Consider the following 23,985-nt stretch of genomic DNA (forward strand, 5'->3'; position numbering starts at 1 on the left):
TGGGAAAACGCTTCCACGTTCTCACTCTAGCCCCCAGCCCTGGAATTTCCTGGTTGTCTCCCATCCAACCCTAACCAGGCCTGGCCCTGCTTAGCTTTCCAGGCCAGGGAGGAACAGCGGCCTCTGCTGTAGGCCTCCCCAGATGTGTGGCTTCTTCTCTCTGGAGAACATTTTAATCCAGGGGTTGTGTTGATCCTGTCTTTTTCAATAGTAACTATTGTTCGGCCTGCAATTGATCGGGTTTGCATACATTTTTATATATTATATATCTAAACATTGATACTATACATGAATGTACTTAATGCTATAGATTATAAATAGCTGTTTATATGTTTTCTATATATTATTTTGCATATTTATTAGCTGTGGTGTTTGTATTAGTAGGAAAGCAACGAATGACTAAAATGCAACGGATGACTAAAAGTTTTAAAAAACAGCGGGGGGGGGGGACCTGTAAGGGAAGGGAGATGAGAGCTGGCCTCAGGAAGGCCTTCACAGCTGGGCCTGGTCCCTGCCAGCTCCAAGCCTCCTCCCTGCGGTGTCGTCTCCCCCCCCCCAGACCTGAAAAAGGAGCTGCTCTAAATGTGCCCCGCCCAGCAATACAGGGAGCGGAAGGAAAAGGATGCCCAGGGCTACCAAGGAGAGCTTGGCTGGCTCCCAAGGCCGCCAGCCTTTGCCTGAGAAGGGGGGACCCCCCTCGGGAGCTCTGCCCCTTCGGCTTCCCTGGGGAAGAGCCGGCTGCGTGTTCTCCCAGGAAGCCATGTTGGAAACGGCTGCTGAGACTGTGAGGCTGGAGACGGCGGGGCCCCTGCTGGGAACCCTTGGGACCCAGTGCCTAACCTGGGCTGCCTCTCTGGGTTGGCCCAGGTGATGCTCAAGGGCACGGAGCAGCCTTTCTCCACCGTGACACCTGGAAGGTGGTCGACGCCAGCTCCCCAGATTCCCCAGCCACCGCGCTTGAAGTCCATGGCCTCTTAAAGCCGGCCACGCTGGGAAATGCTGGTGTGGAGCGTTGATCCAGCGGGGAGCATCTCCCGTGTAGGTCAGCTTCCCACGGGGGAGAGGTCTGGGCTAGGCATCCCTTGGCCGTTCTCCCCCGGGGCAATCTTCGGAAGGGCCAGGTTGCCTCCAGAGCCCGGCTGAGAGTGAGCAGGGCTGCTTGGCTCAAGGGAGGCCTCGGGTGGGGAGCAGGGAGGCTGAAGAGGGCTGGGCCTTGCCAGGGACCACCCTTTTGCCAGGCGGTAGATAAAGCATCCAATCTGCTCTTTCTCTAGCTCTGGAATTCAACAACTGTCTCTGGACAATGGCAAAAGGAGGAAGTTGATTTGCAAAGGAAATAACCTCTTCAGCCTGGCCACAATGGGAAATCAAAGTAATTGTTCCATACTTTATTTTTATTTTTTTTAATTTCTTTTGCCCAACTGAATGCTCCAGCTTGCCCAGCCTGCCCTATTGAGAATGAAAAACAGCTTGGCTGACTGTTCTCATCCCCCCTTCCAATGCCAAGTCTTGCCATGGCCCAGCCTTTAACTCTGCAGTTAATAACATTAAGCTAAGCTTTAATACCGTTGGTGCAAGGGTGACCATTGGAGCGACTCTTTTAAAGAGAGAGGGGCATCTATTTAGCAGTCAGAATGCAGTTTCCCTTCAGTTTTCTTGCAATAATAACCATCCCACTACGCCCCTCTTTGTCACTCAGGTTGCTTTACATTGATAACGTATTTCAAATTTGAAATGGATCTGGTAGTTGCTTTTAAAATGCTAATGCACGATGGTTGGAGCAGAAGGCTAGTTCTTTAAAAGATGTTAGCTCACTAGGGTTGCCAGTGGAATGAACCCCAGAGGCGAGGCTCTTTAGGTATATCCTGTCAATTCGAATAAAGGGGACAATATGTGCCTTCAGAAATGGCATAGGTACCATTTCTTCTCCCCCCCCCCCCCCTTTCCCAATTGTGAATCGTAAACATTCCTGGGCGTTCCTCCTTTTCCCAGGAGGCTCAGGGTCTGTGGTTCCAAGAGCCCTGATTGAATAGGATATTAAAAGGTGGACAAGAATGTGGCCAAACCAGAAGAGGGCTGTTTCGCCAAAAAGCTCCCTGGGAGCTTTCATCTTTGTTGACCTCTGCCCCCTTCCTGCTGCCCCACCGGACATCCTTGCAAATGGGGAGGAGGGAAAGAAAGAGACCCAAGACTCACAGGAGAGTCCCAGTCCATTCGGGGCATGTCAGTGGCCTGGTTTGCCAGAGAAACCCTTAGCGGAATTGGTGCCATGTAGACACCCCAAGTTGTCTGTCTTCCATGCTTGGGACCCTCCCTCTGCCCCAGCAGAGGTTCCCCCCCCTCTCTTCGCAGCCACTCCACGTGGGGCTCCTTATGGCGGGTCTGGGATGACTCGATGCCATTAGCTTGGCACAGCCAGCTGGGCGTGGCCTTCTTGCTACCGCCAAGTTCCCTCTGCCAACTGGGTGCCGCCATTTCTTTGCAGGACATGTCAACACCAGAATAACTCAGCGCGGATGTCGAATGGAGAGCCAGCCGGGTAAGCAAGGGCTGTCGGGGGGGGCAGTGATGGGCAGGGCGGCCCCCTCTCTCACTTGCCCGGCTCTCCATCCGGCACCCGCAGCGAATTATCCCCACAGTGAATTTCTGGTGTGTTAACATGTCCTGCGAAGGAATGGTGGCACTGAGTTGGCAGAGGGGACTTGGTGGCGGGCAAGCAGGCCGCCATTCCGCCTTCCCCTTCCAGCACAGCCTGGAGGATTCCTGGGCAGGAGATTCAATCCTTTTGCTGTTCTTGATGTGCCAATTCCTGAGCCTGGGAAAAGCCATGTCCTGCTTCTGCCGGCTGGCTCCTCAGCTGGCCTCTGCATGGCCTTTGGCAGCCATGTCGGCCTGTCAGCGCCTGGCCGAGATACCTTCTTGGTGTGAATGAAGAAGTGAGCCTCCTCCTTTCAGGCCATCTGGGCTGCCTCCTTCAGTGTTGGTCTAATCTGGGGTGAATTGGCTCAGGAAGGCATCTAGACGGTGCCAAGTTGCTATATTGTCTTTTGCAAGTTTTTTTTTCTTGCATTTATATCTTAAAAACAACAACAGTGTAAAAATTGCGTAGAGTGAAGAATAGCCATTTTGCTTAATTTCTAAAGACAGTTAGTGCTTTAAAAGTGTGCCTTGTTCAGGTTTTAAAGCATGAATTGACTTATTTTACAGTGCTCATTTTAGCATTTCTTGATGATAGGGTTCTGTATTGTCTTTCCCTTTGTTATTTTTTCCCTCCTTTGATACCAGTATAAAAAATGTCAACCATTGTCATTTTGGTCAGCACTTTGTGTTGCCTTTAACAGCCCACTGTAATCTAGCAAAGTTCGGGACTTGAGTGCACGTCTGCACAGCGGTATGTAAGAACAAATCTCCCTTCAGGGTCCAAGTCTTGTGCTTTCCAGACCTTGAATTGTGCTCTGAAAGAATCTGTAAGCACCGGACTTTTCCCCTTCAACCGAAAAGAATGAACTTCTGAAAGCTAGGTACTTCAAAAGGAATTCTTTATTGAAAGGAAGCGGTCCCGGTACTAGTCAAAGCAGAATCGAAGATGCTTCCAGGCATACAGTAGTAGATAAAGGGAGTTAGAACCCTTCCCCTTATTCTGATGTGGATTTAGTCAAACAAAGAACCAACATGTGTATTCCTCACCCCCGCTTTTCTGGGAACGTATCTTAGAAAAGTTTCCCAGGGAGTATCTTTCAGAGCTGGCATTTTTATGGTCCCTTCTCCTCTTGCTATCTCTCCGAGAGGTGACAAGTTTCTAGACATCTGGCTCCAGTCCTCCAGTTGTATATCATGTACAAGTTATACAGATTCAATATAAGGTTTAAGATATTCAGGTTACATCAAAAAGGATTACTTGTGCCAACTCCCCCCCACTTCTTCTTCCATTGAAGAATGGCAGATACACGGATCTGACACCATCCATAGAACTCTCTGGTTGAAGGGATCTTGGGGCCTTGGAGTCTAACTCCCATTCTGGACAAATGGCTGCTCAGTCTTTGACCGCCAGTCAGGACCGCCAGTCATGGAGCACCCACAACTAAAACGTAGCTCAAGCTTGGGACTCTCCCTGTAAACCTTGCACCCACTGGCTCCTACTGTGCCCTCAGGCGCTCCCTCTTCTCGGGGTGAGCCCTTCAAGTGTTGGTAGATGACTACCACGCCTCTCCTTCTCCTTTAGGCTAAACAGACCCCGTTATTTCAACTGCCCTTCCCAGTTCCAGCCTCCTGGCCCCTTAACCAGCTCGGCGGGGTCTGCCTTCCTTCCAGTTCTTTGGCGTCCTTCTTGTATCGTGGTGACCAGCACCGGAACTGGCATTCCGCTTGTGGTCTGGACCAGTGCAACGTAGGGCAGCATTGTCTCTTCTCAGGTTGGGCAGTCTTGTATCCTCCAGATGTTTCGGAATCCAAATTCCATGAGCTAGGAGATCAGTAGTTGTGGATTTTGGGAGTTGTAGTCAAACACTCCAAGGCACCATCTCCAAACAAGTCTCAGCAATTGTGATTTCCTTAGGTACTGCCTACTGAAGTCCCCTTAAAAAAAAATGTCCCATACCTTACAGCAAGGGTCCCCAACCACGGTCCGCGGACCGGTACCGTCCGCGGAAGAACTCCTACCGGGCCGCGGCTTGCTGGGCGCCGCCATCTTTTTCATGAAAAAGTGCTTCCGTGAGCTTTTCCGGGTAGAAAGCTCACCGAAGCACGTTTCATCAAAAAGATGGCGGCGCTTGCGCTCGTGAGCTTTTCCGGTAGAAAGCCATTTCTACCCAGAAAAGCTCACGGAGAGCGCCGCCATCTTTTTGATGAAACGTGCTTCCGTGAGGTCACCAGAAGCACTTTTTCATCAAAAAGATGGCGGCGCCCAGCTGATGCCGTACCGGGCGCGGCGTCAAAAGGTTGGGGATCACTGCCTTACAGGACAGACAAAATCTTGAACAGCCTCTCCGGTCTCACGTTTAATGCAGAATATTTGGTGACCACAGCTGCCTGTGTCAGCTGGTGCTCCATTCAAAATCCAAGAAAGAAATACTTAAAACTCTTTTAATCAGAGAAAATATATCTTTTACTGGAAGTCAAGTGGTAGCAACAAAAGAATTCTGAATCTGAGGAAATAAGGCGCGTAAATCACATATACAAAGCGATGGCAATGATCCCACCCCCCAATAGTTCAAATGGTTCCTCCAATTAAAAGGTCCAAATGTCATCACGTGGACATCTTCAGGTGGTGATGAGGCTTCTGTCCGTTGACCTTGGCATAGTTTGATAAAGGTTTGCAGCTGCACATAGGATAGAAAGCTAAGCAAGAAATAGAAACGTAAGCAAGAATGTGCTCTCCCCGCCCCTCAGTTTATACAGTACTAGTTTGTTATACCTCCAGCTCACTTCCCATACTTTTCCCTCCTCCTCCCCCCGTTACTTATGACAGCCGAAAGATGCAAAGCAAAGGAAGAAAATCTTGAAGGCTGACAGCCTGTGGCTTTGCATGAGTTACGCCCTGGCGCCTTTTTTTCTTGTTTTTTTTTTTTTTAAAAGCGAGAGGATGCCAGCATGACGTTAATGGCTCTTCATACCTTTTGAACTGAATTGGGGGGCTCAAATAAGTCAAGGTAGTTCCTGCGACTGCATGCTCCTTTTTATGAAAGTTCGGCCATCTTGACTTTTCTGACCTCCACCCTCCCCAATGCCTCTTTCCCCCCTTCCTGGCAAGGCTGCTTTTGGCTTTCTGTGCTGATGCGGCCCCACTGCGCAAAGCCCAGAGGACTTGCCTGCCAGAGGGAAGCTGGAGGAGTGGCTGGTTTGCAGCACAGCTGCTGGGAACTTCCTGGAGCCCAGCACAGTGGTGTGTGTGTATGTGTGTGTATGTGTGGGTGTGCATATGCATGTTGCACACACAGGAATGCTCTTCCCCATGGATGCAGCGGACACTCTTGGTCACCCAGGAACCATCAAAGGCAGGAGTGTCCACTCAAGTGTCCACTCTGCTTTCGGGTTTTTCCAAGATGGATCCGGCATCCAAGAAAAAAAAGAAAAAATATGCTAGGACTTGTAAGGAAAATCCAGCATTTGAGTAGAAAAATGAGATCTACCTCGTTATGGAAATGTTTTGTTTTTTTCCAACTTGAACTGAATATTTGCCATCCTTTGTTGAATGTCCTGTATTTTTCCCTACCATTTCTTTCCAAACCGTTCCTTTCCAAACCTCGCCTTGCAGTCATAGCTGTTGAGAATCCCCCCGCCCCTTAGCAGCTGGTCTGGGGAGTGAGGCTGGGGGGGCGAAGGCTGTGTGGGAGCCCCTCTGGGCATGGCTGGGCAGGGCAGTTGCTGCTCCCATGCACCCCCCCCCACGGCTGCCTGGGGGATTCCAGGAGGAGCCGTCACACCCCTCCCTCTTGGCCCCTGTCTGGGGAAAGAGGAGGGTGGCTGCTCCCCAACTGAATCCCAGTTTGTGTTGGAGGGTGTGTAGGGCCGAACTTGTTCCATGCAAACAACCTGGAAGGAAGAGAATCCCCCGTTGCTGCTGGCCTCTCCCTGCCTGCCATTTGGGCCTCTTGGAGCTGGGCCACCACAGACTTCGAAGGGGTGTTTGTGGTCCTTCTCCTTCCGGGGTGCGGAGAGCCCTAAGCCCCTTCCTCTTGCACCCGCGTTGATGCCTCTGCTTTTCACGGACAGGTGGTGAAAACGATCGGCCTTCGAGAAGTTTGGTTCTTTGGACTCCAGTACCAGGACACCAAGGGCTTCTCCACGTGGCTGAAATTAAACAAGAAGGTATGGAGGTGACTCTCGCCTTGTCTTCTGCTTCTGCCCCCCATAAAAAAAGGGGGGGGGGAGTTTGCATTCTTGGGCAGGGAAACAGTTTTGCCTTGGTGGGGCCGAGGCCCCCTCGCCAGTCTTTGTCGAATGAGTGTCACAGGTGAGGGTCCCGTCATTCTCTGAGGCAGCTGCAGCCCCACATCTGAGTCTGGAGCTTTCCTTCCATCTAGATCAGGGTGTCCAACCTTGGCAACTTTAAGACTTGTGGACTTCAACTCCCAGAGTTCCTCAGCCAGCTTTGCTGGCTGAGGAACTCTGGGAGTTGAAGTCCACAAGTCTTAAAGTTGCCAAGGTTGGACACCCCTGATCTAGAGGGCTGCTAGGTTGCAGGTGGCCCTGACCGCCTCCTGCGTTGCCCACCTGAGCACCTTCTAGGACATTCAGCTCCCAACATTCTCAGCAGCAGGAAAGCTCCAATGCTGGGCAAAGGCTGAGTGGAAACGCTAGGTTAGCCAACCCAGTGGAGTTGATTCACAAGCGGCCCTGGGATTTAGGGCAGGCACTCCCACCTGGGCCCCGTGGCTGGGGTCGCGGGTCGTGGATTTAGGAGGCCTTCTGGCCTAATAGCCCCGAGGGCGCTTTTTCGGAAAGGCAACTGGGCTTCCTTTGTCTTTCCTTGAAGACGTTTTGCTTCTCCCCCTACAAAGCTTCTTCAGTCCTGACTGAACGGTGGAGAATGGGAGGGTTTATATTCCTGGAATTCCAGGGGACTCCCATAAAGCCAACCGTGACTAATCTCCACAGACCCCCACTGACTCAAGAGTTCTCCGCTTTGGTGCTCCTGGGTGGCTTTTCCTCTTTCTGTCTTTGTCACCTTGTGCTACAGGTCACCGCTCAGGATGTGCGCAAAGAGAGCCCGTTGCTTTTCAAATTCCGGGCCAAATTCTACCCAGAAGACGTTGCGGAGGAGCTGATACAAGACATCACGCAGCGCCTTTTCTTCCTCCAAGTGAAGGAGGCCATCTTGAACGATGACATCTACTGTCCCCCGGAGACGGCCGTTCTCCTGGCCTCTTATGCGGTCCAGTCCAAATACGGGGACTTCAACAAGGAGGTTCATAAGCCCGGCTATCTCACTACGGACAAACTGCTTCCTCAGAGGTAGAGCGAAAGCAGCAGTTCCCCCTTGGACCGCGTAGCTGTATCTTTAATGATGAGCTGCATATCCCACTTTTCTGCTGTGCAGTTTTGACCTTATCCCACAATAGATGAGCCTTCGCGCCTCTCTGTCTTGGGGTTGGTTGGGCCCCACATTGCGCTCAGCTGTGGTTTGCTGAATAAACCACAATCGAGCGAATTGCCAGGTGGCGTTAAGACATAAATAAAGTGGTGCTGAGCACGGGGTGTGAATTCAGCCCAAATACCTTTGGTGTGTGTTTTTCATTTATTTTCCTCAGTAAAATAATACTCGGATCCCAAACTAGGGCTGCTTGAAGAGCTGGGAAAGAGACGTTCTGAAAAACTGGGAAACCGTGCGAGAAGGAGAGGTCCTTGGGAAGCAAAGCCCCAAGTGACAAAGTGTTTAAACGCACCCCAGAGAGAGAGTCGAGCCTAGCGGGTGGGGTGGGGGGCCATAAGCCATTCCAGTGCCCTCTGCAACCCACCTTGATGTCGCCTCTCTTCCGCTAAGTATGGAAACCTCGGAGGCTCTTTTGAGAAATGGTCATGCTTGCCATGTGACTGAAGAATTTGTTTTGCAGAGCTGTCCATATATCCTAACAAGTCTTCCATCTTGTTGCCCCGTAGAGTTTTGGAACAGCATAAACTTAACAAGGATCAGTGGGAAGAAAGAATCCAGGTGTGGCATGAGGAACATCGGGGGATGCTCAGGTATGGCTGCCAAGAACAGAAGGTGCTCTTGTGGCTCAAAAGAGAGCATGGGAGGTATTCTGTTTGTATACCTGCAAGGTATACTTAAGTCTAATGATGCATGATGCATGTAGAAACAGTTGGCGCTTTGGCGACACTGCCGCAACCCCCATCTTGACTTTCATTTACCGGAACCCCTGGTCACTTCTCTACAGGTGGGAAGAGTGATCAAGGGCCTGGGGTCTCCATGCCGTGGCTGAGCTAGTTGGTTGTTACTCTAAAGCCGGCGGCCCCATGCACCCCACGCTCCAGTCAAATGAGCAGTGCCCTCTCTTGGGTGCGGAACCAACCATTGCAAAAAAAGGGGGATACTTTTGAGAATGCTTCCAGCAAAACATAGCTTTAAAAGTTAACACCTGTTTGTTTTCTTGGTCCTTTCAGAGAAGATGCCATCTTAGAATACCTAAAAATTGCACAAGATCTGGAGATGTACGGTGTGAACTACTTTAGCATTAAGAACAAGAAAGGCTCAGAACTCTGGTTAGGAGTAGATGCTCTTGGACTCAACATTTATGAACAGAACGACCGGTAACAAAACTATTCTCTTTAATCTTCCGATAGAATGCACAGAGAGAGAGAGAGAGTGTGTGTGTGAGGGTGTGTGTCTGTCTGTCTGTCTGTCTGTCTTGACTGACAGAGTGATTAAGACAGGGGAGGGTTTATAAGAGCAGGACACAGCTGGATGTGACCAAGTCTCCACAGATAGTGACAGCCACTTTCTCCTTTGATCAACTAGAAATCCCCACATTCTTGGGAATATTGTCTGCAAGCAATTGTCTCTTTTCACTGATGAGGTTTTGGCATTGTTCCTGATAATAGGTTGTACCGTTGACTCTCTCCAGCCCTGACTTAGCCAGAGTGACTCTCCATGCTGGCATTGGTTTGCCATTAGTTGCTTCCAGTTCACACACGATTCTACTAATCTACGGACATATTTTTACTGGAATCATTTATTCATTCATTCATTCAATCAATCAATCAATCAATTTCTACAGCTGTCCAACTTAACCCAGTATCTCTGGGTAGTTTACAATTATGAAATTATAAAATAATTAAAACAATTTAAAAACACTAAAACAATAAAAACAGGTGTAACTTGCTTTCTAATCCCAACACAATTATTTCCCAGAAATTAAATTACTTCCTAGGCTCAGAGATTTTGTAATTCATTTTGCTCTCATGCTCATTGTCCTTGAAACAGAAGTGAGAAATTTCCTCAGATTGAAGAAAAGGGATGGGTTTTGTTTTGTTTTTTGCTTCATGTTATATGAAGCTAAGCTCACTGCTTGAATGGTCTCTGTACGGCCTGTATCTTCATAGGCCTTCAGGCTGCAAGGATTATTGGGGCAATCGTCATTTCATCTATCAAGAGACTTTTGATACACACAGATGTTAATCGGCTAGGAAAAGTTAGTCTTCTGGCCCAGGTTTGTGCAGACGATCCTTGTCTTGTTAGACGATCCCATCTCTGGTGTAGGAAGCCCAGTTGAAGGCAATGCAACACGGGGGTGTCTTGCCGGGCCTTGGTGGAGTGTGGGGGAGGGCTGCACAATTTGCACCAAAAAAGCGGCAGTAGCGCATGGAGGGCAGGGCCTACGTGGCTGGCATTGTCCCCTTTACTTGCCATCTCTTTTGGGGTTCAAGGTTGGATTTGTAGGCATCTGCGGGAAGGATAAGAGACCGTGCAGGGATTCCTTGGTTAACAATCATTCGTTGACCAACCACGTGAAGAGGCTGAAGAAAGGGACTTGTGGCCAGTCCACACCCATCCCCAAGGTGACAGGGCCAGAGTTGGGGCGCTTGGCCGCTGGCCTGTATGGGTGAGAGTTGCAACATCCCAGGGTCGCCATTGGGGGCCTTCCAGGAAGTCAGGCCAGTGGGGGGAGCTGGGTTCACTTAATTTAGCCACGGTTTGTTTAACAACTGCAGTGCTTCTCTGGACAACTATGGCAAAAGTGGGTGCAGTTCAGTTAACGGCTACCTTGCATAGCAACAGAAATGCTGGTCCTAATGGTGGTTGTAAGTGGAGGACTGTCTCTAGGCATAAGACGAGGCCCACGTATGGCCTGGTCATTCTTTGGACCGGGCTCCAGCTTGGCCTGGATGGCTCGGATGGCACCTTAGAAGTCAGCTGCCGTTGGTTTCCTAGACCCCCTTCAGTTGCATCGTTTGGTCAACATGGCCCCTTCCCTTCCCTTCTGCATCCAAACACTCTCAATGCCGGGAAACGTACGGAGGGTGAGAACAAACGCAGGGGCTTTGGATTGCTGCAACTGTTCACTGAGGTTTCATTTTTGCAATGACAAATCGTCTTTCACAGGCTAACACCCAAAATTGGGTTCCCCTGGAGTGAGATCAGAAACATTTCCTTCAACGATAAGAAGTTTGTCATCAAGCCCATTGACAAGAAGGCCCCGGTAAGTTACGCTTTACAACTTAACTGGTTTAGTGTCTTCATTTATTTAGAGATTAATAAAAAAAGAAATGGAAAGGTCAGATCAAAGCCTGTCATTGGAGCCTTTGGGGCCAGTACTGGGTTTTGCCTCTGCATTGATTGGGGTCACCGACGCGAAAAGAGCTACCATTCAGCCAACCATTCAGGCAGCCAAAGGGATGAAGCAGTAAAACACGATGGACAGTAAAGAGAACAAAGATTGACCGTTGGCAAGTTTTGCGGGCCACAAAAGAGACCCTAAGGACATGGAAAGAGGTGGCATTGCTCTGGCTGGGCAGGAAGTGGCATCCATAGAATTCAGCGTGAGTCTTGCGGGAACTTGACCGAAGGAGACGAGAGAAGCAACCGTTGATGGCTCCATTGCCGTTGGGCAAAGCCAAGCGGTGGGCAGGAGAGCCGTAGGCATCCTTTCCAAACAGGCGTGGGCAGCCCCTGCATCAAGCTAAGGATCCGGTCTCCTACATTTGAGGTTTATAGCTTGGCGATCCAGTTGAGAAATATGCAATGCGGTTATTTATTTACTGAATGTGTTTTACTGCCCACCTTGTAGTGAAGAGCTCTGGGCGGTTTCCACATACATAGGTACATACATACATGCACAGAGGAGCCCATCCTATCCTGAGCCAAGGTTTGTTTAGTCCCCATGGGTGGCTGAGCCCCACCCACCATCCGGAGCTCCCAGCCTCTCTTCCCCTGACCCAACCGGCCGGGCTCCCCTAAGGACTCCAGCAGTGGCTTCAACCCAGAGGCGACTCCCAAAGCCTTACAGGTGTTACCAGGCTGTACATTTTAATGTGTCTGAGGAAAGAAACAACGGGTTAATTATATTGAATTTCAGTGAAATAAGGGGACAGTTAGGAAGGCACCTAATTTTGTCCTGGCCCCTTCATTGCTCCTTGGGGGCGGACTTTCAGACTTTCTGCCAAGAGCGCTGAGACCCACGGCGGAGGAGAGCATTGTTCTCACTGCCCTCCTTCCACCTGCCTTCAGCTTTGCCTTTGGAAGTTGTGAGAGCTTCATCCCTGGAAGCTTTCAAGGAGAGACTGGGCTGCCACCTGTCAGAAAGGGTGTAGGGCAGGGGTGGGCAAACTTTTTGGCCCCGGGGGCATCATTGACTTTTAAAATTTGACAGACGGGCCGCCACCTGGTGTCAAAATGCCTGTCATTATAAGTCAAAATCAAATGAATGCAATCATTCAATCATTCACATCAAACCTTAATTCTGTACCAATCTTGGCGGGCCGGATTAAAAAGACCAACGGGCCGGATGTGGCCCACGGGCCGTAGTTTGCCCCACCCCTGGTGTAGGGTCTGCTTGGGCTAGATGACCTCCAAGGTCACTTCCAACTCTGTTAAGCTGTATCTTTGTGGCAGAGGGGGCTGATAGCAAGGCAGCTCAACAGAAAGGAGCTCTACTCCACGTAGAGCAGACCAACAATTTCCTTACAAATAGGACAGTATCTGAATTTCAAAAGAGTACCACAACAGACAGCTGCAAAACAAGCATTGTGTTGAAGGAAGCCAGACATTCTCAAATAAAACGGCAACCCCAGAAGATTTTACCAAGGTTGAACTACGGTTTTAGTTTTCACTTATCAACCAGGCTGCTACCTTGGTCCAGTGGACTCCTAAACTCACAGTGAGCAGCTCTTCCCAGCAGCCTCTGGTGCTATGCAAATGCAACCAGTGACTCACGCTGAAAGACCCCCCCCCCAGTCTTGGGTTCTTGGAGACCCCTCTTCCTCTGTTATTTGTGCCCACCCAGGATGTCCCAGCAGCACCAGGTCCTCTCCGCTCAAGGTGGCCCTTTCTTGGGTGGGCTGAGGAAACCTGCCTTCTCTGCTGTGGCCCCCGCTGTCTGGACCCCTCCCACCTCAAGATAAAGGTGGTGCCTGGGGTCTTTGCAAGGCCTTGGAGGCTTCGGGTCCTGGCCTGGAGTTGCTGTTTATAATTTGGCTCCAAGGCCCCAAAACAATATTATTGTTTTTCCCATCTACCGGGTTATTTTAGTCTGGTCTGCCTGTGTGTTTCAATGTTCTTAACGGTTTGGTGTTTTCCCTGGGTTAATATGCCAACCGCTGGAATTGGGTGGTCAATAAATATCATTTAACTAATTTCAGTTTCTCTCAGAAAAAGCTTAACTCCCCTGCAGTGATTTCCAACTTCCAGCCGGCTTCCCCATTGGCTTTGCTTGTTGGAAGCTGTGGCAGTCAATGGGGAAGCCAGCAGAGAAGTTGCTCAGGTCCCCCACGCACACACACACCCCAGTCCCTTTGCCCTCGTGTCGAGCTAACCCCCCACACCTCTCCTGCCCCCCCTGCTCCGATCTGTGCTGCATCCTTGTGTGTCCTCCTTGACCAGGTCCTGCCTCTCACACTCCCATTCGCTCCCTCCCCCACCTGGCAGCAGCCACTCACCTGCCTTCTGGCCGCGGACTTGCAACTTTCCGCTGGCTCCTCTAGTGACTTTGCTTGTGGGAAGCTGGGAGGGAGCGCTGGGAATGATGGTCCTGTCATTGCAGTGGAGGTTCAAAGTCCCACAGGAGTCCTGGCTCTCAGATTTTGGGTGCATTCTCTAAGGTAGCCCATTTGAGATATACCTCCCTGTAAAAAGTTGTTCTCTTACATCACACCCTTTTTTTTATCCAATGGAAAGTTACAAAAGATACAAGAATTCTAATAGTAAATACAGGCAGATGCTTGCAAAAGGAAATAACTTGTTTGGAGATATGCTTCATTTCCTAAAATTTACAGCCTGTGTAATCCTGTTGCGTTGTTACCTCTGGAGAAAAAAGAGGGCCGAGGGAAGCTGCGTTTGGGGCTAACCCCATCCTTTCTCCTTTGCCTGCCAAGGATTTTGTCTTCTATGCTCCCCGGCTAAGGATTAACAAGCGCATCCTGGCTCTGTGCATGGGGAACCACGAGCTCTACATGCGCAGGCGTAAACCGGACACCATAGAGGTTCAGCAGATGAAGGCCCAGGCCCGAGAGGAGAAGCATCAGAAGCAGATGGAGAGGTGAGTTGGCTAAGCACACGGCTGCCCGATCTGGCCAGGGCATCTCACAGCAGGACGTGGGTTGGGATGCGAAGCTTTCTTAGGGGAAAGGCCTGCCCCTGGGCGGCGGTCAGAGACCCCGGTTCCCAAGGGACAGGGAGGGGAGTGCAGGGCCCGAAGGAGGGCAAGCACCACGTGAGGTGTGGAGGAGGGCTTCTCTAAGGGGGGAAGGAGGTTTCTAGAACTCTCGTTTCATAAGTTTAGCTTAGTTGACTTCGTTGCCATTGCACCTCGTACAACGAAATTAAATGCCATCTTCAGTGTACATTATGACTGAAAATAAATCCCACCACTGTTGTAGTATCTGCAAATTTAGCAATAGTATTACTAGCGTGAGTGGGAATGCAGTCATGCACATAAAGAATATAGAGTAAGGGACTCAACACGCAACCCTGTGATGTGCCAGTGTTAAGAATAAGGGCTGAAGAGGTATGATTACCTAATCTGACCCGCTGTGAGCGGCTAAACAGGAGATCCATAATCCAAAGGCAGATTGAATAAGAAAGTCCAAGGTCCAGAAGTTTAGACACTAATCTATGTATTGTGTTAAACGCAGAACTAAAATCCACAAAAAGCATCCTCACATAGCCCCCACCACTGTTCTAGATGGGTCAGAGCAGTGTGAAGAGGGATGGCTAAAGCGTCCTCTGTAGATCTATTTCTTCTGTATGCAAACTGGTGTTTATCAAATGTATGTGGAAGACCAGAAACGATGTGGCGGCAAAGCATTTCACAATGATAGGAGTGAGTGCCACTGGTCTGTCATCGTCAAAGGCTCTTGGAGGGGTGTGGGAACTAAATCTCAGGGTAAAAGGCAGCCTTGCGCTCTATGGCACACTGGAATAATTCTGCCCAAAAGCACATTCTTGCATCTTAGGGATGTCGAGCAATAAAGTCATTCTTCCCTCCTCCCCTTGGAGGTCCCGGGGGATAGGGGCAAAGACTGGGAATCCCTGGCACCCCTCCATTACCAGGAAGGGTCCCCCTGGTCCTCTGGGGGATGGACGCCTTCTAAGCAGGGTCCCTCAGCTTTTAAACAGGTGGGGATCCTGTTGAGGCAACCCAGAGAAACATGGTGGGTTTGGAATGGAAAGTGTACAGTTTTCCAAGCCGTATTTTAATTTGAGGTGTGTAGATTGGGCAGTTGGATTAAAAGATTTGGAAGGCGACAAGTTTGCCCTGACTTCCTTTTCAGTTTGTTTAGAAGTCCCTAGAGTCTCCAGAGAGAAACTGGTTGGAAGGGAGGCCATCCATCAGACGTTTGCTAGGGGGAATCCTGTGCTGAGCAGGAGGCCGGACTAGATCAGTGGTGGTTAACCCTGAAGGCACCTCTAAGCGCAGACATGTGTGCGTGCACCAGAAAGCGGACGAGCAGCTCTCAACGTGTGCCTTCGTGCCGGCCACCTGGTCTTCCCGTTTCTAACGCACACATGCGCACCAAGACCACCTGGCCGGCACACCAGGCGTGTGCCAGAACCCGGAAGAGCAACGGGCAAACGGTGGACGTGTCTGGAGAGATGGCTCTGCCTATTCCTTCCAGCACACATGGCATAGGTTCTCCATCCCGGGACTAGATTGCCTCTAAGGCCACTTTCAGCTTTGATTCTGGGCCTGTGACTAAAATGAACCCTGGAAGCCCCGAGCAGCCGGGTTGTTTTTATATAAAGGAGGCACGAAATTTGCTGCATGCTGCTTCCTTTCCTCTCAGGGCTTTGCTGGAGAACGAGAAGAAGAAGAGGGAGATGGCCGAGAAGGAGAAGGAAAAGATTGAACGCGAGAAAGAAGAGCTGATGGAGAAGCTCCGACAAATTGAGGAGCAAACCAAGAAAGCTCAACAAGGTGGGCAGGAGGCCCGGCCTCAGGATGGGCCCCGGGGGAGAGGAGCCCTGGGAGGGTGGGGGGCAGAAGGGCTGACGCTCTCGGCCTCTTTCCCCAGAGCTGGAGGAGCAAACGCGCAGGGCCCTGGAGCTGGAGCAGGAGAGGAAGCGAGCCCAGGAGGAGGCGGAGAAGCTGGCCAGGGAGCGGCAGGAAGCCGAGGAGGCCAAAGAAGCCTTGTTGAAAGCCTCCAACGACCAGAAGAAGACCCAGGAGCAGCTGGTAGGTCGCCCGGGGAGAGCTGCGCCTTCGTCTTGGGCTCTGCCCTCCTTGGCAGCGGGGCCTGCATTTGGGGGCGGGCAATGGGAAGGTCAGCTCTGCAGCCAAGGCGGCCGAAAGGCAGGTGCTGCTGGGAGAGAGGAGAGGAGGAGGGAGGAGGAGGAGGAGGAGGAGGAGGAGGAGGAGGAGGCGGCCTTGGAGTAGCCCTCTCGGCCTCAGGCAAAGGGGGAAGGATCCCTCCCGTCCCTTTGACCATCAACGAATGATGCCGCCGTTCATTTATTTCAATGAATTTAATTTCAAATGCTGCTTCATCCAGGACCCCAACCCACTTCCAAAGGGCATGCCTTCCAAAGATGCGCAGCCCAAGAGGAGATGCACTTCCTGGTGTGGGGCATGCAAAGACACCCCCCACCCCCCGAGTCCCCGAAAGGGCAGGAGGCGCCTCTTCTCCTGGACCAGCTCAGGCCTCCGATGGGTTGGACTCAACCTCCTCCTTCCAAAGCCTGCAGCTGATTAGCAGAAGGACAATCAAAGAACAGGAGTTGGAAGGGACCTTGGAGGTCTTCTAGACCAACCCCCTGTTTAGGCGGGAAACCCTACATGATTCTGACTGGCGTGGTTCTAGCATACTTCTTCTTGAAAACCTCCCGTGATGGAGCACCCACCCCAGCCGTTCTGCTGATGGTTCCCGCTGACAGGAAATTTCCCCTTAATTCTAGCTTTGATCTCTCTCAAAGACCTTCCCCTCTTACTTCTTGTCCTGCCTCAGGCTCAGGTGCTTTGGAGAAAAGGTTGGCCTCCCTTCTCTGGGGCAGATTCTCTGATTCTGCAAGGCTGCTCTGAGGCCTCCGCCCTCCTCTTGGTTAGAACATTTTCCCGCAAGCATTCGTCATATATTCAGTCCTCCAAGGCCCCTAATCATCTCTGTTGCTCTTCTCTGGATTCTTTTCAGAGTCTCCATTTCTTTTTGTATTGTGGAGAACCAAACTGGATTCTGCCTTCCAAGCATGGTCTCCTCAGTGCGCTACAGAGCAATACTAAGACCTGTGACCTTGAGGATATCCTTCTGTTGGTGCAGCTCAGGGCGGCATTGGCCTTTTGGGCAGCTGTCGCACACTTTGGGCTCCGACAGGATTGTCCACCAGAACTCCCCGATCCCTCTCAGAGTTACTGCTGTTGAGCCAGCTATCACCAATTCTCTGCTTGTGCCTTTGTTTTTGCTTGTCTAAGTGTAAAAAAGCCCTACTTTTCTCCCCACTGAATGTCCATTTGTTAGGGCCCAGGGTTCAAGCGTGTCAAGATCCTTCTAGGATCTTCTGCCTATCTTCTAAAGAATTGGCTGTTCTGCCTAGCTCGGTGTTATGGCAGACTTGATGAGTTCCCCCAACCCCTTGTCTAAATTGTTCATGAAGATATTGAAGAGTCCTGGACCCTAAGATGGAGCCTTGGGGTACCCGCTACATACCTCCCCTCATGCCGACGCAGCTCCCTTGAGGACTACGTGTTAATTGTGGTCGGTCAGTCCGTTGCCAATCCATCTGGGGGCGATGCTGTCTCCAGAAACATGGGGAAAGGAGCTCCCCAAATCCTATCCGTTCCCACCCCCGTGAATTTGGACAGGGCCATGCTAAGAGCCCCCCCCCTCTCTCTCTGTCTCTCCCACTCCGACCCTTCTTCTGCCCTTGGGCCCTCTCGCAGACTTACAAGGCAGGCCTGTGTGGAGGTTAGACCTTTGCAGCTGAGCAAACAGGTGGAACCGTGGAAGTAGGAGCAGAGGAAAGAAACGGAGGACCATGCAGGAAATGGTCTTTTTTTCCCACTGCCACCAGCTGTGATTTAGCAGCTAATTTGGATGATATTAAAGTGGAAGTGGACAGATTCGTGGAAGGTCGGGCTCTGTGCCTGCAAATACAGGGGGAGGGAGAGCCTGGGCTCTAACTAGTCCCTGAATTGTGGCCTGGAACCACTGATGGTCGAGAAACCCCCCCAAAGGACTGGGGGCCCTTCCAGGCGCAGCTGGTGATCTTGGGGGCTGCCCGGCTCCTCCTGCAGTCCTTCTGCGCTGACGGAGGTTTGACTGGGGTGCTCTGTTCTCCTTGCAGACCAGCGAGATGTTGGAACTCACCACCCGGATCTCGCAGCTGGAATTTGCGCAGCAGAAGAAGGAGAGCGAGGCGATGCTGTGGCAGCAGAAAGTGAGTCCACCCCCCCCCCCCACCGCTTTGCCCAGATGCGCTGTCCGCTGGGACGGGAGAAGGGAGAGGGCCGGGACTGGGGAAAACGTTCAAAGAATGCCCGTTTTTGTTCCAGAGAAGTGGGGAAGGGCCAGGCCTATTTCTAAAGGGTGCCCAGGCAGCCCACGCCGAGGCTGGCAGGTTGCGCATAGGAAGTACTTCTCTTTCTCCTCCCTGTGGGCTGCTTGGGCTCATTCGCCAGGACACCCGCTGGTCCTTCTGGGGCGAGGAGGACAAGGGCTCTGCAAGTCTCTCTCTAAGGGCCACTGTGGGCCCTGGGGAACTTGGCTCGCTTACCCACCTGGAGTACTAGCTGGAGTAGGAGTCAGAAATTGCCTCTCAAAGCAAACGGAAAGGGGCTGCGTACCCTTTGTACAAAACGGTGTCCTATTTTGGATACCGTAAGGGAAAAAAAATCCCAGCCATTATCCAGAGGGCAAAATGCACGAAAACCTCCCAGCGGGCAGATGCCAGCAGAAGGCTGGCTGGGGCGCCCATTCGCTGGGCATCTCAAGTCAGGCTGGGATTTGGGTTCCTGCTCTGGGACCCCAGGACCCTCCCCACGTGAGGAGCCTGTGAGGATGTCAAACACAACGCTTCTCTTCCTACCCGGAAGTCTTGTTTTTCTCTTAATTGCCGGGAAAATTGTGTTTCATTTTAATATGATTAAAAAATCCTTAGCAAGTTTCTACACTTGGCCATTTTTTACAGTTTGTAATAACCTGAAATCAGGCAGAGAAATTTGGCCCTTGTTGGATGAGAAGATAAATAATGAAAACCATTTGACCCCAGGCCAAGTTGTTCTAGAGGCCTGAGCCTTTTCCACGGGCACCTTAGCAAAGGGCATCAAATGGGCCCTTCGTGCTTCGGCTGAGGACAACATGCCAAAGATCTTCATAGAGGCCCCATGTTGACATACTTTGGTTTGCAAAGGCAAAGAGACTTTTATGCACAGGGTGCTATTAGGGTGACCTAACTTGTTCTGGAGCTTTCTTGCCAAGCAAAAGAGCTTTCCAATATTATATGCAACACCAAAATATATCTGGAGATGTGAAGCCGATAAATTTTTGTGCCCTTAAAACCACAAGCTCTGCATCCTCCTTGGGCTCGTCGTTCTTGCAAAAGCCGCCTTTCTGTCACCACGGAAGGAGGCCTTGCTTTCCTGCTGCCTCAGTCCAAAGGCTGCACCTCCTCACCCCCCGCCTGGTTCCGGCTCCCTTGACCTAAGCAGGTTTCTCGGGGTGCTTTCAGCCGCTCTCTCGCTCTCCCTCAGGCCCAGTTGGTCCAAGAAGACCTGGAGAGGACCAAGGAGGAGCTGAAGTCCGTCACCAGCACTCCGCACGTGTCTGAGCCAATGCAGTCAGAGAATGAGCACGATGACGAGCAGGACGAGAACGCGGCGGAGGCCAGTGCGGAGCTGCGGGCGCACGCCTCCATCAAGGACCGCAGCGAGGAGCAGCGCACCACCGAGGCGGAGAAGAACGAGCGGGTTCAGAAGCACCTGAAGGTGAGGTGGGCCTCCCTCGGCCCAGGGACGCCAGCGGACTCGGGCGGGGCTTCTCCACCCTGGCCGCTGGAAGGCACCTGGACGTTGCTGGCTGGGGAAGGTGGGCCGTCGGAGTCCAGACGCCCTTCCAGCAGCTGCGGTGGAGAAGCCCCGGAGCAAGGAAGAAGTCAAAGGCCCGGGCAAAAAAGAGGGAGGGCTTCAGAGATGGCGGCTGCTGCACAACTGTTTAGCCCAAGAATGGAGGGAGGGGCAGGCAAAGGAAAGGGCAACGGGGGCTCTTGGGGGCAGAAGAAGCAGCCGGAGGTGAGTTGCCCCACCTGGTCTAGGCAGTACAGCTTCCCCGGCTCCTGCCCCACCCAGCCCCCTGCCTGAGAGCAGCCACGCTTGGGGCCCTGGGTCCAGGTTCTCGCCCCTTCATGCTCTCCTTGGCCTGATGGGTGGGAGGAAGCGGCTTGGCTGGCCGGCAGCCTCGTGGGATCTCTGCCCCTGACCTCCAGGCCCCTTCAGCCTGGGATCCCTGGGCGTTGGCCCTCACCACCTGCACCCCCGTGCCCATCTCTGCCTGGGGCGATGGAAACCCAAGCCCCCCAAACAGGTCAGGCACTGCCTACTTGAGTGGTGGCTCCCGGGGCAAATGAACTCTTCCGACCGCTGGGGGAGGCCGGGGGACATGCAGGCTACGCGGTCCCTTGCCTCCCTCCATGTCTCTGAGGGCAGGAAGCCCCTGTGGGTCAGGGCCTGCAGGGAAAGGGTCAACGCACCAAAGCCTCAGCCGGGAGGGAAGGAGCTCCACCTGGGTGCCGCACGGGCCGGCTCAGGCTGATGTCTCCTCCTCCTCCTCCTCCTCCTCCTCCTCCTCCTCCTCCTCCTCCTCCTCCTCCTCCTCCTCCTCCCTCCTTGCTGCCCTGCAGGCTCTCACCTCCGAGTTGTCCAATGCACGGGACGACACCAAGAAGACGGCCAACGACATGATCCACGCAGAGAACATGCGCCAGGGCCGCGACAAGTACAAGACGCTCCGCCAGATCCGTCAGGGCAACACCAAGCAGCGCATCGATGAATTTGAGTCCATGTAGTCATTCCAGCCTCACCTGTATCTCCCCCCAATCCCCATCCCTTCCCCCCCCCAAATGCAAATTTGCAATGATGCTGGAACCATCCACTACCGGAGAGGGATTAGATCGGCCTCTTGGGCTGGTGTGCAAAACAGGACCAAACAGGAAGGAAAAGCAAACGCCCCTTGTGCCTTATTGTTATTACTGAGGTCTCCCAGCGGCCGGCCGGCCTCTAGCAGGGCTGGTTAGCTTAAGTGTCACTGTACTTTTTATTGCTTATAAGGAAAATATTAGTGCCGCCACGGCCGGTACCACTGAGCTGCCAGTGGAGCCACTGCCTCGCCAGGGACCACTTCCCCCTCCTAGCCTCCCTTGCCCGGGTCTGGAGGGGCAGGGCCTTGCGGCGTCCTGTCCCTGCCGGGGCCTTGGCTTGTCCAGGTAGATGCTCTGCTTGGGAAGAGGAGCCCCCCGAGGGCGATGGCCGACGTGCCTTCTCCCCTCTTGGCGCCAAAGAGCAAAGCGCTGAGCGGACCAGGCCGGTCCCTCGGCGCGCCTTCCCTTCTCCAGGGGCTCCTGACTGAGGCTGTGGAACAGGGTCGGGGGCTCCTTGCCTCCTTGGGGGCAGGTTTGCTGCAGAACTCTCGTCTTCCCCAAAGGAAAAAGGCTGGCCGTTCCTTCGGCCCACCTTGCCAAAGCCTTTCAGAGGTTTCGGGTCAGCCGGAAACCTCAAGCGGCAGCCCTGGAGGGCCTGCCTCCCCTGTGCCTGGGCCCACGGAGAAGCCCGATGGTGCCTTAATGACCCCCCCCCCACCTTTCCCTCCTCCAGTTGTGCATCTTCTCAGTTCCAGGAATGCAAAACCAAAAATACTTTACACGAAGGTGTGTTTTGTGGGTTAATCTCCGTGCTGCCAGCCGTTCCACTGTTAGGAGGGGGGAGCTTTGGTTTTGAAAAGGTCTCCTTTGGGCTGCTTCCTCTTCTCCTGGAAGGGCGAGCGGCCCCCCCTTGGCAGAACCCTCCCTGGGGGGTGTCTCCTGGTCTGCGGCAGAAGCGGTGGGGGGGCGGGACCATGGGTGGGTCTCTCGGGCGGTTGAGCTGCTTGGCTCTTGGAAAGGAGCCCCCTTCTTGGATGGCCCTGGGCTGCCCGGCGAAGGTCCCGGGAGGTGAGTGGGGCCTTCTGCCTCCTCCCCCAAACTCCATTAAGAATGGCCCCGTCTGCAGGAAAGCCACCCCCACCCCCCCAAAAAACCCCATTCGGATATTTTCCTACTGTTTTGGCCTTTTTCTGCCTCCCTCCTGCACGCACACACACAGGCACACACGCACACACACACACACACGCCCAACCCCAGCTTGCATTTATCCAAAAAGTATTATTCTGAACTAGCAGCACAGCTCTGAAAGCCAATGGTGGTTGGGTGTAGGGTTGGCCCACCTCAAGTCCACTAAAGGTGGCGAAGCACAATTGTCCCAAGGCCCCACCTGAAGCCCTCGCAACCTTGCAGCCAGAGGGGTCTCGGCTCTTTTCCAAAGAAAGACCCTGCAGAGTGCCCTCCCCTGCCCCCCTCTCCCAGATTCCACGTGCCTTTGGGAAGGGATGGGGAAGATCCCCTCCTCCTCCCCCCCATAGACAGTGCCTGCCGCGGCTCTGAACCGTTTCCTAGGAATTCCCTAGGGGGGTGATTTCCGTTTCTCTCAGTCAGCATTAGAACTTGTGGTGCTGACTTTGCTTCTGGGCCCTCCTGTAAACTGTGGCCCTAGGCTTGCCCCAGGGGTCTGCCTGGATTTCCTTTCTTTGCCCCCCAGATGGCTTCTGCATTGCCCCAAAGCCGGGCGCTGTGGGGCTGCCACCCAGTCGCTCCCAGGACAGGCAGCTGCCTGCCAGGGTGGGCCGAGATTTCGCCTCTTCCGCCTCCGTAGTTGGTTCAGCTCTTCCCTGATTTTAACCAGTATTATGTACTCCAGTGACAATGGTATTGATTTCATGCTCTTTTCTAGCTATGCATGATTAGAAAATATTAATCTCAGAAGTGTTGAGGGGGAAGTAACTTTGTTCTCCCTTCATAGAAAATGTATACTGTGTTGTAAAGAGATGATGTTTTGCAGAAATTAATGTAAGATGCATTCAGTATTACAGTGAGATTTTTAGAGATATTTTTTTTTTTTTATTATTGGGTTAGAAAACAAGGGAGGCTTTTTTCTCCTCCTCTGCTCCCCCATCTGTTTACTGCTACACCTGGATAAGTGCTGTCCCTCTGGGGGAGGGAGGCTGCCCAATTAATCATCTATTTTGGTGGGGGGGGGCGGGGGGAGGGTTCTGGCTTTATATTTGTGTTACAGAACTTTTGCTGTAAATTATGTCGTCTTTTTGACCACCCTTTTTACATGTTAAGTCAAAAGCACCAGCCTTCTCAGGGGAGGGTCTGCAAGGCAGCCTGTGTGTGTGTGGGGGAAAACGGAGACACCCCCCCCCCCAGCACTTGCTACTGTCCGAGGTGTTTGACTCGATCCTTCCTCTCTCTCTGTATCCGTGCCAATAAAGTTTAGACAAGGCAGCTGCTGCTTCTGCCTCTTCTTCCGGGCGCAGCAGGGGGTGGCATGCAGCCGATGGGGACAATGGAGGGTGAGGTTCCAGCAGGTGTCTGGTCCAGGAAGTGGTGGAGAGCATCTCTGCTGGACGGGAGAGCCTCGGGTGGCCCAAGCGCCAGGTAGACGCACCTTCAGAGAATTTTGCTGCCATGCGACCCTACTTAGCCACGTGGTCCCCTCTCCCCAACGCTCCCCCTTATGCGGCCGGACACGGAAGGCCACGGAGGTTCTCCAGCTGCTCCTTTGCAACGAAGAGGAGGCAAGCAAGTTGCCT

The 23,985-nt window shown here is 52.5% G+C and overlaps 1 protein-coding gene across 1 annotated transcript in view; it reads left to right on the plus strand.

The window, feature by feature from the left end:
• The window catches only part of MSN (moesin), a 58,928-nt gene extending 35,251 nt beyond the window's left edge, over positions 1–23,677 (plus strand). The window contains exons 3-13 of the mRNA XM_087972018.1: positions 6,712–6,807; positions 7,679–7,953; positions 8,599–8,682; positions 9,103–9,249; positions 11,042–11,138; positions 14,029–14,192; positions 15,940–16,070; positions 16,168–16,328; positions 18,431–18,523; positions 19,836–20,069; positions 20,981–23,677. Of these exons, the coding sequence (XP_087828144.1) occupies positions 6,712–6,807; positions 7,679–7,953; positions 8,599–8,682; positions 9,103–9,249; positions 11,042–11,138; positions 14,029–14,192; positions 15,940–16,070; positions 16,168–16,328; positions 18,431–18,523; positions 19,836–20,069; positions 20,981–21,145 (1,647 nt within the window). The 3' untranslated portion in view covers positions 21,146–23,677. The remainder of the gene's footprint in view (positions 1–6,711; positions 6,808–7,678; positions 7,954–8,598; positions 8,683–9,102; positions 9,250–11,041; positions 11,139–14,028; positions 14,193–15,939; positions 16,071–16,167; positions 16,329–18,430; positions 18,524–19,835; positions 20,070–20,980) is intronic.
• The last annotated feature ends 308 nt before the right edge of the window (positions 23,678–23,985 follow it).

This window comes from Notechis scutatus, chromosome 10 (genome assembly GCF_049901735.1).
Source record: "Notechis scutatus isolate UNSWTSFEM ecotype Mainland chromosome 10, rNotScu1.2, whole genome shotgun sequence".
Lineage (NCBI taxonomy): Eukaryota > Metazoa > Chordata > Lepidosauria > Squamata > Elapidae > Notechis > Notechis scutatus.